The sequence below is a fragment of the Aulonocara sp. 'chitande type north' Nkhata Bay genome, linkage group LG19, assembly GCF_057382095.1.
Source record: "Aulonocara sp. 'chitande type north' Nkhata Bay isolate Kocher_YH1m ecotype deep benthic linkage group LG19, A_spYH_male_GT1.1, whole genome shotgun sequence".
Taxonomy (NCBI): domain Eukaryota; kingdom Metazoa; phylum Chordata; class Actinopteri; order Cichliformes; family Cichlidae; genus Aulonocara; species Aulonocara sp. 'chitande type north' Nkhata Bay.
Genome location: NC_141362.1, coordinates 22,558,279 through 22,572,958, shown reverse-complemented (window position 1 = coordinate 22,572,958; position 14,680 = coordinate 22,558,279). Strand labels below are relative to the sequence as shown.

The 14,680-nt window shown below is 37.8% G+C and overlaps 1 protein-coding gene across 1 annotated transcript in view; it reads right to left on the bottom strand.

The window, feature by feature from the left end:
• Positions 1-14,389, bottom strand: part of slc25a21 (solute carrier family 25 member 21) — an 88,968-nt gene extending 74,579 nt beyond the window's left edge. Inside the window, exons 1-2 of the mRNA XM_086275154.1 lie at positions 14,233-14,389; positions 14,033-14,122 (exon numbers count right to left, since the gene is read on the bottom strand). Of these exons, the coding sequence (XP_086131280.1) occupies positions 14,033-14,102 (70 nt within the window). The 5' untranslated portion in view covers positions 14,103-14,122; positions 14,233-14,389. The remainder of the gene's footprint in view (positions 1-14,032; positions 14,123-14,232) is intronic.
• Between the last annotated feature and the right edge of the window lie 291 nt (positions 14,390-14,680).

Here is a 14,680-nt window from a genome sequence, read left to right as displayed (position 1 = left end):
TGAAAAGCTCTTGTATGTCTGGCAATCCATGACATGACATTGCATTATCAATATTATCAATATTATCCTGTTAGGTTAAAAAAAAACACTTTTTTTTTGAGTATTTTTCTTCTTCAGTTATCCAAATATTTTTAATGTATAGTAGACAACTGTCTTGAAATGTATTACAGAGTCTCTGATACCATTGTTATTATGGGCAACGTATCATATTGCAGAATGGTATCATATTGTAACTTACTTTGTGGTTCTCGCTACTTCTTAATATTTATAAACACAGCCCTTGGGCATCATAATGGCCATGAAATTAGCTTTGCTGCAGAAATAAGTAAGTTAGTAATTAATTAATCAGTATGTAATTAAAGAAAGTAAAGTTATAGCAGAGGGGAACAACTGATAATAATTTTTAATTGTGATTTAATGACTCATCATTTTATTAAAATCTTATTTTTTCTTTTTAAAATTATTAAAAGTTAGACATGCCTAGTAAGTTTGGTCAATTAAGTAATAAGTAATAATTAACGCTGATATTTTTCTTTCTTTTTGGGATTGCTACTTTATGATATTTCCTTTAGTGAAAGACAAACTTCTTTATATGGTCGAGTAATACCAACAAATGGAAACTCTGACTGTACAGCACAGGTTGATGATGCTGTGAAATAAAGTGAAGCCACAGAAACCACATTTGCTTTTCACATTTATTTCTCCTGCTGTTGTTGCATACTGCCAACTTACTGCATATAGTGTAATAAGCTAAATATTATGTGGGTTGTGTATGTTTACAGGTCCACACAAACACTGTCAAGCCACCTTAAGGAGGCTGCAGAAAAATAACTCTCCTGATCTACCATACTGCTCACCATGTGATGAAGCTGACTAAAGCATTTCATATACACACAGGCCTGGCACAGTACAGTAAATCACTCCCTCTACTGACGGTAGTAGGAGAGCTGCTGCATTTCAGGTGCAGTTCATCTGGCAGAAGTTTCAGAGGCCTGCCTCCAGAGAAAGAAAACAAACCCCTGATCTGCTTTCCCGCGAACGGCTCCCAGCGAGCCAGCCAGCGGCCTCCAGGAGGTTGTCCAGCCACTCCGGCCCCTCGGACCAGGATGTTTGGGTTAGAAAATGACTTTGCTACTCCCTCAGCCCCTTTCTCTAATTGCCCCAAGGGTAATTACCTTGTCTCCCTTCCACTTAAGAAAAACCAAGAGCCATACTGTTATTGTATCAAGTAGAAAGCAAAGTTTTCAAAAATTAGTAATATTGTTCTAATCATTATCACAGTTACTAGAATAATAAATGTATTAAATTTGAAAATGTAGGCGATGTAAATATCAATGAACTATTAAAATAAAGAGTAGTAACAACCGGTGGTCTAATAACAGATCTACTTACTTTCTCCTGTTTATACAGCGGCTTACAGAATGACCTAAAATAATCCAGCAGAAAATACTTTACTAACACCTTAACATAATCACAATAAAAACAAAAATTTGCCAAACCGCAGTTGTCTAAATAAGATCACTCAAGACTTTTCCCACAATTAAAAAAAAACACAACAAAAAAAAACTACTCTCGCTTTAAATTCTAAATATGATGGCGAGTGTGGGGGGGGGGCTATAATCGCAGAAGCATGACTGTGTCATTCTGCCTTCCTCAGCCTCGGGACTGACAGATTGGTGCCGAGTGCAGTTTCTCCCTTGGGTGTGATATATCAGGCTGCAACGGTCCAAGTACCATTATGAAACACACCCGAGAGTACCGCAATTCAGGAAAGACCAGAACACCAACGGAGCTCTCGAAAGATTTCGCCTTGTGCGGTATAGGCAAAGATGCAGGAAAATGTTCTGACTGATTCCCCTCTAACTTCAACAAACCACGTGCAGACCTGGAAAACACAAATTTGGGTTATGGAGGTAAATAAAACTTCTAATCAGAATATGGAAAATTATAGGCTCAATGGAAAAAAAATTATCAGTGCTAATATGTAAGTGAGAAAAGGAGTAGCGTTACATGTTGAAAAACACGCTCAGCTATAGTTATTGTTGGATTCACATTCTCCTTTTGAAGACAGTAACATCAGTGCTTCGCTATAGAAACAGCTGTCCACCTGTGTGTTCCTTTAAAGCTTCTGGGGGATTCTTATCGAGAAAGCATCTGTTAGAGCCTCTGATTACAGAGCTGCCCAGCTGAGCGCTCGCACTGTCAGACCACTGATAACTTAACCGTCCTCTGTCCCATTTCTCGGCCACTGCTTTCCCCCTGGACGTGCTTCAAACACCGCGGAGCTGCCAGGCCAGCGCCCTGTGAGGTCTCTGTTCTACTGAAAGCATCTCAGTGTGAAATCTTGTTTTAAAACTCACACGGGCTATAGAAAATACACTCTGTGTCGCATCTGAGTCACGATTTGGATCTCAGAGTGGGATGAAACAATTTTAAAGAATTGTTGTGCTGAAGGAAAGCTTGGATGCCTTTCAGAATAAATATAGACAAAGTCTGCTGCACACCTTAGTCTTACTGGTAATACTAACATTTCCAGTGACACCTGCAGCAAACTAAACACAGATGTGAAGGATATCTCAGACTTTGAGAGTTCTGGTAAAATGAAATCATTTGCACATGCATATGAAAGGATCCACACAGTTATCCCCCTTCATATTACCTGAAAATCCATTACCATAACCATGCTTTACTACTAAAAGTGCAGATGAGAAAAGAAAAAAATGCTTAACTCAACACACGAGTCAAAACTAATCATATTCATGAAATAATTTAACCACATTGTTCTCTAAAAAGAAAACATTTTAATCCTCATTAAATAGCAAATTAATGCCCACATTTGAAAAGCCTGGATTGTTTTCTTTCTTCTATGAACAGATGTTTTACGCTCTGTCTTTTTCTCAGAAATAAAAACCAGATACATTCAGAATGCACCGTCTTCAGACCCACAGCCTTAACCAACAGATGAACATTAACACACTAACTCGCTGCTCTTTTCTACAACTTAGCAGCTTCCTTTCCATCTCTGCTGCTTATCCTTATTTCAAATAAATTGAAAAGAACTGGTGCATACCTCTCACTGTTCTTCACAAACTCTTTCCAGACTGTGACATTTGTGTCCACTTTGATTTTACTGCAGAACTCTTTGATTTCAAAATGATAATGAAATGGTAAACAAATTCCTAGCATGACCTTTCATTCCGTTTTGTTTCTCATTATCAGATTTTTCCTCATCCTCTGCCAGAGTCCACTTAACTATGTCATCCTCCGACCACTCAAGATCAGAAATAATACAAAGTGTCTATAAATTTGAGCTTCCCTAATTAAAGCCTTGCCCCAAGACATGTTCCTCGCATGGCCACCAGGCACGGGATACGTCCTCTGAAACGACACAAATTGGCCCATGAGCACAACAAATTACATTATGATTACTGCACTGGCCCAAATGCTGTTCATCTTGATAGAGTTAACCCAAAGTGGCTAAGCCTGTCTCCCAACTGCAGAGCTAAAAAGGGGAGAAAGAATTACAGTTTTTGGCCAGGGCTTACTGTAAAAACCTGTGTTGTAAATTTCCAGCTCATCCAGAGAATCACAGGGCAGACACACACAAAGCTCACATCCATCAATGCATACACACACACACACACACACAAATACATATACACAGAAAAAGCCATGTAATTCAGGGTTTTTAGTTTGTCCGGTTTTGTTTTTGTTTTTTTGACAGTACTTATTATGTTTATTTATATTTCAGTGCTTACAGCAGGAGCATGGAGGGTTTGTAATTACAGTATCTGAACTCTTGTATCAAATTCAGTTGAAATAACATGAGGTTTGCCGTGGCCTTGGCTTTTTTGAGGGGAGAAGATTTCCTGTAACAAAACAAAAACTATTAAACAAGCGATCAAAAGTCAGTGAGCCTGAAAAATTAGCATTAGGAATCCATCCAGTGGTTACCTCTACCACAGTAGAACAGGCCCACATGTCTGACCTGCTACCAACTGTGGCTATGAGTTACAGGGCAGGAGGTTAAATGCCCAATTCAAGACTTTTCAACACATGTCAGTGTTCATAGGGAACAAGGTGGTAGAGGATAAACAGAGGACATGCTGCTCTTGAGTCAAAATCCTCAAAAATCAGAATGTTAAAATGTAATTTGGAAATTTTCATAAAGTTTAAAGGTAGAAATGTCTAGGAGGTCTAGGAGGGATGGAGGGATGACTGACAGCTGCTCTCCAAAGAAAGAATTTGTTTCTACTGTGACTTAATTGCGAGGTTGAAGACTCAAAAATATATCTGAAAACATAATCCAGATGCATGCAGAACACACACACACTCAAGTATATCTATTTCCTTGGATGCATTTGCACGCATGTCCGCGCAAACACTTGCAATTATATCCCATTTCCCAGCATAAATTTCTCATCTGGATGCACATACACGCAAAAACAAACAAACAAACACATACACTTGACCATTTTGTGGCATGAAAACACAGCCCCCACACACGCACAGCCATTTCCTTCACACGAATGCATAATTCAGCTGCACACATACACACACCTAAACACAGAGTTGATTCTCACAACTGTAAATGCAACATTTCTTACAAGGTCACTCTCTTTCTGACCCCTTCACTACTTAGTCTAAGTGCTCAATTAAGCATAGCTTGTTGTGCTGATTTTCCTCCCAGTTTTATTATTGTTGCCATGTGCTGCTCTATGTATGCCTTCACTTTTCACTTCTGAATTTTGGTGTGATCTCAGTGGGCCCTACACATCTGTCCTCCACCTAGTTTAGCATTCTATTTTATGCTCCCCACACATACAGTGCAAAATGATGACGTGTACGGCTGGCACGCTGACTAGTAAAGTGTCGTGTGGCGAAAGGTGTAGAGGCTCTTTGTGATCATCCTGTTTGCAGTATGAAATCATTGCAATGATGCAATGAAACACCATTTGTGCCACAATCTAAAAATCAGCTGCCTGTAGTGCACTGTGCTGTTTTTAATAAAAAGTACCTCTAAATAGAAGGCAATGATCCAGAGAAAGCCTCCCATGTTGAGCAATCATAATTTTCTTCCTGAATCCATACTTACCATAACAGCATAATCATTATTATTATTATTCTAAGAACTTGTATGTATGATAAATGTCCTGTGAGTGCAGGCTGTTAGACCGGGCTTGCTAAGATGTATGCACGGTACCACAACTTAATAGTGCAATGATGCTTAATAAACAGAAGCATCATCGCACAGATCAGACTGACTATAACTGGTTGCAATCAAGTTGTTGCAATAGCGGCATCCAAAATCACTGTTTTAACAATTCCAGCAAATAATTACTGGGAGAACCGGGACAGCTGAATTATGCAGTCTTGAATGCTCATGCTGAGAATGTCAGGAGAATGTTGTGGGGTCTTTGCATTTGACCTTCCATGCATGCACAAAATAGGAGATCCGCTTCAATCACATTCGCACTACTTCAAACTTCAAACACTGTCTGGCTTAGACAAGGATGCTTCCTGAATAGAGCATTGAGGAATTAATATACACACATGCACAGACTTTGAATTTACAACCAGTGTCAGACATTTGTTTTCTCATGAACATCAGAGTTGCAGTGCACACACAGACACATACACATATTTAATATGTATATGGGATATATATACATATATATATATATATATATATATATATATATACACACACACATACATACACACACATACACACACACACACAATTTAATACATTTATTTTTTAAAGAGACTATAGTTTGCGTATTCTTTAATGTCACCCACACACCAATAAAGCATGTGGTGGACAATCATAATGTTTATAGCTGTTTGCTTTGGGGGGAAATAACTATAGGCTCAATTATCATCAATTAAAATCAAAGATTTACTATGCATTAAAAAGCCCGAAATGACATTAAGTGTTAGAATGGCTGCAAAAGATTGGCATAATAGAACACTGTATGCATTTATGCGGCTGTTTCATAAATTAGGCAGTTTTGTATCATTCATGTATCCCGCTGGACTTTCCCTGACTAACAATGCTGATTCAGAAGTCATTGCAGTGCGCGCGTCCTCCCCTGGCTCCCTCTCAAAGTTTAAACCGTGCGCGTAACCGTGCGAGCTCGAGCAAGTACTATCCGGTAATTCTTGCGTCTTGGCTGGACTCATTTCACACACAGCCTTCCTCTGGGTGCTCTCTCCCCAACGCTTGGCCTCCTCTGACCCCCAGAAACTCCACCAGTGAAACATTTTCATAAATCATGTCGTTAAGATAACGTCGGGAGCGCGTCTGGAGCTCATACGTCACATCACATCATAACACACTAAATAGGGATTTTTTTTTAATAGTCTTACCTGCCAGCTGACGGATTAACGTCTTAAATGCATCAGTAAGATACAGGAATATGTTACACCTTAACCTAACTCTACTATGCTTTTCAAAAGATAATTTAAAAAGAAAAATAGAGATTGTTTAAATCCATTTGAATTTCGTAAGCTTTACGTTTTACACTGAGAGACTACAGGCCTGTTCACTTTTGAATTTAGCGTTAAGGACTCTATGTTCTAAGGTTTGACAGAGACCGATCTCACTCGGAGTCGGGAAATTTCAGTGAATATTGATGGCTCTTGTCAAAATAACGATGATTCACATGCAGCCTAAAAGACATTTAACTCGAAGACACGGCTAAAGTGAAACAGTGAAGATTGTGCTGCTGGAATTAAGAGTTAAATTCTACTTTAATACCATAATCAACGAGGCTACTCTAGCGATTATGCACTTTTAAATGAAGAAAATGGATGTTTAGATTGTTTTCAATGTAGGGTAACTAAAATATTTCAGACACAGGCGTGTACTGCTGTGAAAACGCAGTTGCAACGCTTGTAGCGGGGAGTCGGGGTGCACGACCGCCTGCACCCTGTCTCTTAACGCAGAAGGAAGAAGCTGAGGTTCCTCACGTCTGTCTCGAAACGAAAAATCACCATGATGTCTGCTTTGTGCGCGTAAGTAGTGGACAATATGCTTTTGGGAGATGTTACAGCTGTTTTTGGACTATAGGATCATTTTGTTTGTTAAAATATACCTTACTGATTTTTTTTTAAGTTTCATTTAAGATCTGAGGGCTAATTCGGGCCTAATCATACCGATCTAAAATATATCAACCGACGCCAAATTGTGCAAAAGCATTCATTATTTGATCATCAAAATCTCAGCGCCAGTTAACCTTTTGGCTTCTAACTATTTTGGGATGCGAGGCATTTGTAGTGCATTAATTAGACTACCATTAAACTTGATGCCTGTTCGCATTCAGCTAATTTCTTATGGCATTGTGATCATTCACATCTACCGGGGAAGGTAATTAGTTAACGGAGATAATAAATCTTCGGTGTTTGTTTTAGGATTGATTGGTGTGTTGTACTTCTTCCATATTAAATGAGGGGTTACTTTAATTACATGCTGCACACCCTGAAGCGTGCAATTTATTCCTAAAGAAACATCGTGGAGAATTTCACTCGGATTCATGTGTGAGATCACTTCGATCGAGAAATCAGTTCGTCTATCAGACAGAAAGATTCCAGCAGGTATTCGTGTTAAATCCCGCTTCTTCTTTTTAAAGAGAAGAAAACACACGTGTCCGGTTAAGTAGTCATCCTTCAGCACTATCATGGCTCATTTTAGCCAAGCCATCCACGACCCCATGGGTGGACATGTGTCTGTCAAAGACGGAGTAAAAAAATGTATAAGGGTGCTTTTTAATCTAAGCCAAAACACATATTAAATATGAGTGATGTGAGCCGCCACATGCCCTAGGCTGAGACGAAAAAGAAGAAAAAATGATGAGAGGCAGAGAGAGCTGATTTAGAGGAATAGGCCAAGAAGCACCCCATCCAGAATCAACATTACTTCAAACATGAGGTCATCTAAACATCTGTCTACAACATGTCCGCCGGGAGTTCAATCAAAGCCCTGCTGAAACATGTAGGCTACAATTGTTTCTGGAAATAAATATTAGGCCTAATTCGGCTGTGATTGGTGCAGCCGCTCGGGAATCGCGGAGAAAAAACACTCTTCCTTAACTGCGCGTCTCTGTCAGTGGATAACCCCCACCACTGCAAAGACACACACACACGTAGCCTATGCGCACACACTTTGGTTTGACTTTATTTATTTGATTCCTCCTCTCCTCTTTTCTTCCTCTCCTACATTTAGGTTAAGTGGCTTTATTTGTTCTTTCCCGACTGATTTCAGGTCCGCTGTTTAAAACCAATTATATCAAAGGAGCTGCGGTGCGGTCTGAGCGAGGCTCTGACAGTCTGGAGGGAGAGCTGCAGTAATCACACGCGGGGCGTCTGTCTCATGTCGTCACAGTCCATTTGCTGGAGACGGATCGATTTACTCATGGAGTTTTAAAAAAGCATCTACCGAGGAAATAACAAAGGACTTTGAGAAAACATTACAGCAAAGAGCATGTAACTGGATAGATTTTCTATTTTTATATTTGGTCCATTCGGTACTTAATCATAATGACTGCATTATTTTAATATTTATACTCTTTCAATGTTTTCCTTCTCTTTCTTTTTTTTTTTAGCTTAAAGGAAATTATTACTATACTATATGCCTTGTTCCCCCTCCAAATAAGAAAACACGTTTTTAAGCTGCCTTTAAGATGCAGCACAAATGGCTACTGTCTCCTTGCATCCAAAGGTAGTGACTGAAGCTTGGCCTCTAAAAAGTTGCAACTTCCCTTTACCAAGAAACTAAACATAACATGCAACTACTACCCCCTTGTGGATAAAGTTTGAATGACCATTAAAAAGTAATAAAAAATATGTATAAAATTATATATATATGAACGAACTGATAAACGACAATGGTCATTTTACCTATTTTGGTAAAAATTTACTAATTTACAATAGTAAATTTAAAATAAATAAATAAAACTAGCTGTAAAATCATACTGCTCTTTATCTTTTAGTATATTTTAGTCAGATATGTTACAAAAACAAGAATTAGGCAGTTTTGGGTGGATAAGTTTAATGTTGAGTTTGTATAAATAAGCAAATAAACCAGTGTTACATTAAATAAACGAATGAATACATTTAAATCTGTAACAAAAAAACAAAAAAAACAAAAAACCCCACATTTTTAATCAATGTAAACTAAGTAAAACAAGCAACCCCACTGTGGAAACTAAACTGAATTATTTTATAATTCTAACCATAATAATTCTGTTGTGATAATATGTGGAATGTAGACCTATTGCAAACGCACTGGTAACAACAATGAACAATTTCCTCAACTTCTACTTTATAAGATTCATTTGTAAATATTGTCTACTCTCTTATTTTGTTGTGTCAACAATGCAGTTGTTTAACTGTCAGTGTGCCCCAGGGCAGCTGTGGCTACAATGTAGCTTGCTATCGCCAGTGTGTGAATGTGTGTGTGAATGGGTGAATGACTGAATGTAGTGTAAAGCGCTTTGGGGTCCTATGGACTAGAAAAGCGCTATACAAATGCAGGCCATTTACCATTTTTACCATTTTAACACACCCTCACACAATACAGAGTACATGCTGCTCCTCAAAAGATGGGCCTAAAACCCACTAACCGCAACTAAGATTTAAACTTTGTGAGGAAGGAGAGACTGAAATTAATGTTTCAGTTTTGTTTAAAAACAAAATAATTTGCAAAAAAGTGTATTTCACAGAAACTCGATATTCACCAAAAAACATATTGAAACAGACACACAGACTCCACAAACTGTCAGCTTATCACAGGAAAGAAGTTCACAACCCGTCTTTACAAAGAAATGGAGCCCAGTTAGAGTGTTGACCCTATAAAAAGGTCAAAAATAGCTGCTTGCACCTAGAATGCCAAGCTGAAATCAGATCACTTTACAGAGTGACGAATACAGCTTTCTTCGCTCAAACCGCATTTAACTAAAGCCCTGTGACCAGGTTGTACATAAATTATCTCCAGTCTCCCTGTTAACACAGAATCAAGATTTTCAAAAAAGTTAAAACAGTGAGGTCTTTCTCTTCTGGTATAACCCTCTGCCCCCTGAACGCCCCCATCACAGATGAGTGCGAATCAAGACAGAAGGTTGTCAGACCCAGGGGGCTTGTGAGGAATCGACAAGGATAGACAAGCTGCAATAATATAATATAACACCTCATTTCATATATATATCTATATCTATATAGATATATAGATATAGATATATTTATTTGCCTTTAAATTGATAATGACAAATATGGCACAGGAACAAACCGGTCACAAAAGGCCTCTACTCACTTTTAGCTTTAACCACATAAAAAGTAAGAACAATGGCATGACAACTGAAACACCAGTTTAGCCAATAACAGAAGACTGCAAGTCAGCAAAATTGGCATGCACATAAAAAACGAGACTGATGAAATAGAATACGTGTTTTAGGCTTCACTTTCACCTCGAAAGACAATCTTTTGATGAAAGGAGGCGAATATAATGTTGAGCAAGAGGTTTCGTAGGCATTTGTAAAGTTACTGGGTTTGACTCTATAGCTAATCCGTGTGATGAAGTAATTTACATTTTTTTATTGTTTCAATACAAATGCAAAAGAAATATAAATACTGCACGCAATATTAATATAAATATGGAAGTGCAATGTAAATATTGCTCCGAAATACTGAGAGAAAATTGCAAATGATTCAAACAATATTTTGGCATATCAAAAGTGAATATTATATTAGTCCAGTCTTTAAATATTTAGGAAATATATTCTTAAACTGGAAGATTAAGATAAAAACTATATGTAGACAAAAAATAAATCATAGATAAAGTCAGTGAGGAGGACATCAGCAACAACATGAAAAATAACATTATATAGACAAACCAAATGGTTTGTCTATATAAAAAAAAAATACCATTTTGCTAATTTTTTTGCAAAATAATGAGCAATCCTGCAACTGCAAAACTGCCACTTCAGTCTACAAACAAACAATGGCTAGAGGAACACAACTACCTTGATGTCTAAATAAACATATAATATTCATGTTAAAGGTTGAGTTAATGTAGACAAAAATCAGCTTTTAGAAAATGAAAATTTCGCCATAAAAGAAATTCTGTTGGAATGACTGCATCCTTGTATGCATTAAAAGACTTTAACAAAGCATCCACAACTTTCTTTTTCTCCCCCTCACATCCAATGCAGAAATCCACACAAACCACAAGTTCAAACTGTCAGACAGTGAGCTGCACATCAAGAGTAATGGAAACTAAAGCTGAAGTTTCACAGTGGTTCTTTTTAAAGGGTAAATGATTACTCAAATTCAATGACTAACCGTGCAAATCTTTAACCAAAGACATTCCAGCAACTGCAGAATCACTGACAACAGCGGAGACTTCTGCTTATTTGTTCAAATCATTCCCTGGCTATCCTACAATATAAGCAAAATAAAAACTATAGTTTTATATATACACATCTCACAAAAATGTACCAGTATAAAGAACAGTGGACGCACAGTTTCTAACGCAGTGAACCACAACCAGTGTGTGGCCAATTTCAACATTTCAAATGTAACGCATTTCACATTCACCACTCAGAAAGTGTTGTGAAGCAAGACAAAGACAAAACAAAGCTCAGTTCTGCTCCCTTTCTGGTTAGGCATGGTGTCTTTCATACAGAATTAAAACTCATAATCCTGAAGTGACAGAACCTCAGTTTGACTCTGATGTCTAAGTTTTATATAACACTTAAAATTAAGAGATAAACGAGCAAATTAAATACATAATTAAATTTAAAATTAAGAAAGAGCCTTTTTCTAAGCTGATGAACTTTAAAGTCTCTTTTTTTCAAAAATATAAATATAGTTAAATTAATTAAATCCTAATTAATCCCTGTTTAATTTGAGAGTCTTTAGGAAAAACTGTTCTAGCACCAAAGTTATCAAATATTTCAATATTTTGAGACAAGGCTAATCGAATATTGAAACATGGTAATGAACAGTATATTTGCATAATGACTGAAATCTAGCACCACTGATTAACAATTAGCTGTTAACATGTGGTGCTAGTTTGCAATTATGAGGTTGGGAAACCTGCAGTCAGCTGAGAATGAAGAAGTCACTTGGATGAGTGACGCTACGTTACTTTTTTTAGGAAACCATAAAAGCGTTAGTAAACTATCCCTTCTCACTGTGAAATTTAATTAACTTTCATTTGATTAGATATATAATAAGACCACTAATTACTATTGCCTTCTTTTTATGAAGTGTGACTATCTCTAGCCAGACACATTGAAATTGGCTATAAAGATCTCCTCTTTTAAAATAAGCAGTGAATCCATCTGTATATCCCCGACTATGCAAACCCAGCAACCCACTTCCATCATGGTGTCAGATGAAGGTAAATAAATCACAACCCAAGTGATTTAACTTGAAACATAAAAACGCAAAAATAGAACAACTCATTTTGCACTCCACAAATATGTAAATAGTACAGCCTTGAGGTCCCTGGGATTTTCTAAAGGTCGCCGAGTGTGGAGCGCTCAGTGATGACGTTGCCTGAGAGCACCGGGACTAAAATGAATGTAGCATTTGTTGAGTTTCATTTCAGAGTTGCTGTCAATTGTTTTTAGAACACAGTGAAGGACATTTGTGTTACTGATTGTAATAAAGCTGTTTGCTGTTCACATTTTTAAAAAAGTTGTTTTTTTGTTAGTTCTTCATGTTCTGTCTCTGATGATAAGAAGGATAGTGTGTATTTCATGATCTTTCAAGTGTCTTGTATCCATAGACAAAAGACACTTTAAAGGTTATTTAGTTTGTTCTCGCTTTGCAACTGTGACCCACTCAATTTGAACTTCTTTTTTTCCCCCTCACATGGTAGCCAGAGGTTTAAACTTTACGTTTCATTTTGGAGTCTTTAGAAATACTCTATTCTAGTTCCAACACTGTTAAAATATTTGAACATTTGAGACAATCCAGAATGGATAATCTAATACTAAAACACAGTAATGGTAAGGCGACATATATCTTCTCTATGCACAAAAAGTATTTAGAGTAATAAAGTAAAGCCATAAAAATATTTTGAATTCTAATATGTTGGAAAAATAAAGAGTTTATTAGCACCATTTAAAACCAATTTGAGTATTTTTTTTTGCAAGCACTTCTGAAGACATTAAAAACGGTTAACTTCTTCAGCTTCAGCTTTTTCTAGGTTTATCACAGAAATATCTGAGAGTTGCTGGTGTAAAACTGACAGATTGGACTTCAACACATTTAACCTTGCCGATCTTAGGCAAACAGTCTTAGAAAAAAATCAGCATAATTTCAAAACTGCTGTAACCAGATGTGCATACTTCACTGCTCCTCATATCCACCTTTAATGTAACATAACTTTTAGCAACTTTAATGGAAGTCTGCCTCTCTCTCCATCCTTCAGTGGAGTGCTCACTAAGAAGAATATCATCACTCTACTGAGTTTCTATTTTGAAAATGTTACTCAACTGATAAACAAATGCAGATTTTGATCTGGGAGCCAATCAATAACGCGCATTTCCAAGACTATTAGCCTACTACATATCTAAGGAAAACAAATAGTGATAGAAAACAACTTGCATGGAAGTTATACTTTTAATAACAGTGATGTCAAAATGAGCATTTACCTAATTTCTTTGTCTAAACTGGTACTGAATAAGCTTGTCCAGCAATAATATCGTTCAGCAATTTATTAAAGCTGAAAGCTAAGTTGATTAGCAGTTGCGCGCATGCGCACAATTGGCTTTATGTCCCGGTGTGCAAATTCAGCATTTGAGGAGGGTGGGAATTATCTTGGCAGCACAAGAAAATCTTTGGGCTCCACGGACAACGAGAAACAGTTAGTAGCTTAATGAGAAAGTAGTGGAGAAGTGCGTCGGTGCTTTTCGTGTAGCGATGCTGCTTTCACCTCGCTACGTTCACGCTTTCAGAAGTGTCAAGGGATTTCAATAAATCGTCTAAAAATCATTAAAAGTTAAACCATGGTTGGACTTACCAGCGGATCCACCGGCGATGACCTGACGAGAGGCTTCTCGGAGCATGCTCTGTGGCTTTGTGGCTGTCATTTTTAGTGTTTTTAGATGCCCTGTCACAGAAAACACGGCCATACGCTGTTACACGCCCTGTAAGGTTACTGCTACTGTGGCGTTAATGCTGTATTACACCTACGTCGGTGCTGATTAACTCGCAACAAACCTGTGGATTTCGTGCTCTTCGGTGAGGCTGCTCGGTGGTGTCCTGCCCCGTGCGGCTCACGGTTGACTCAGAGGTTCCTCTGCTCCTGTAGCGGCAGCCCAAGCTGGAGACAGCGCAGCAGCGCTATCTATCCGAGTGCTCACGGGCTAGGCTAGGCTAGGCTAATATGGAGTAGTTACCCCCCCACGGGCCCACACTTACCTCTCCACTCTCTGAATAGTTTAATTTAATCCAGCCACCGATAAACGTAAAGCAAATAATCCTATGTATAGATAATTAATATGCACTTAGTGCTTTATATTAAACAAAGGCAGCTATTAAATCTTTATGCATTGTTTATATTACAAATGCAGGCGTTTTAATTAAATTAATTATAATCCTATAATATTAGATGGGTCAAAGCCCTGGTGTGCACGCCAGAATGAGACCACTCACGAGCACTATTCGT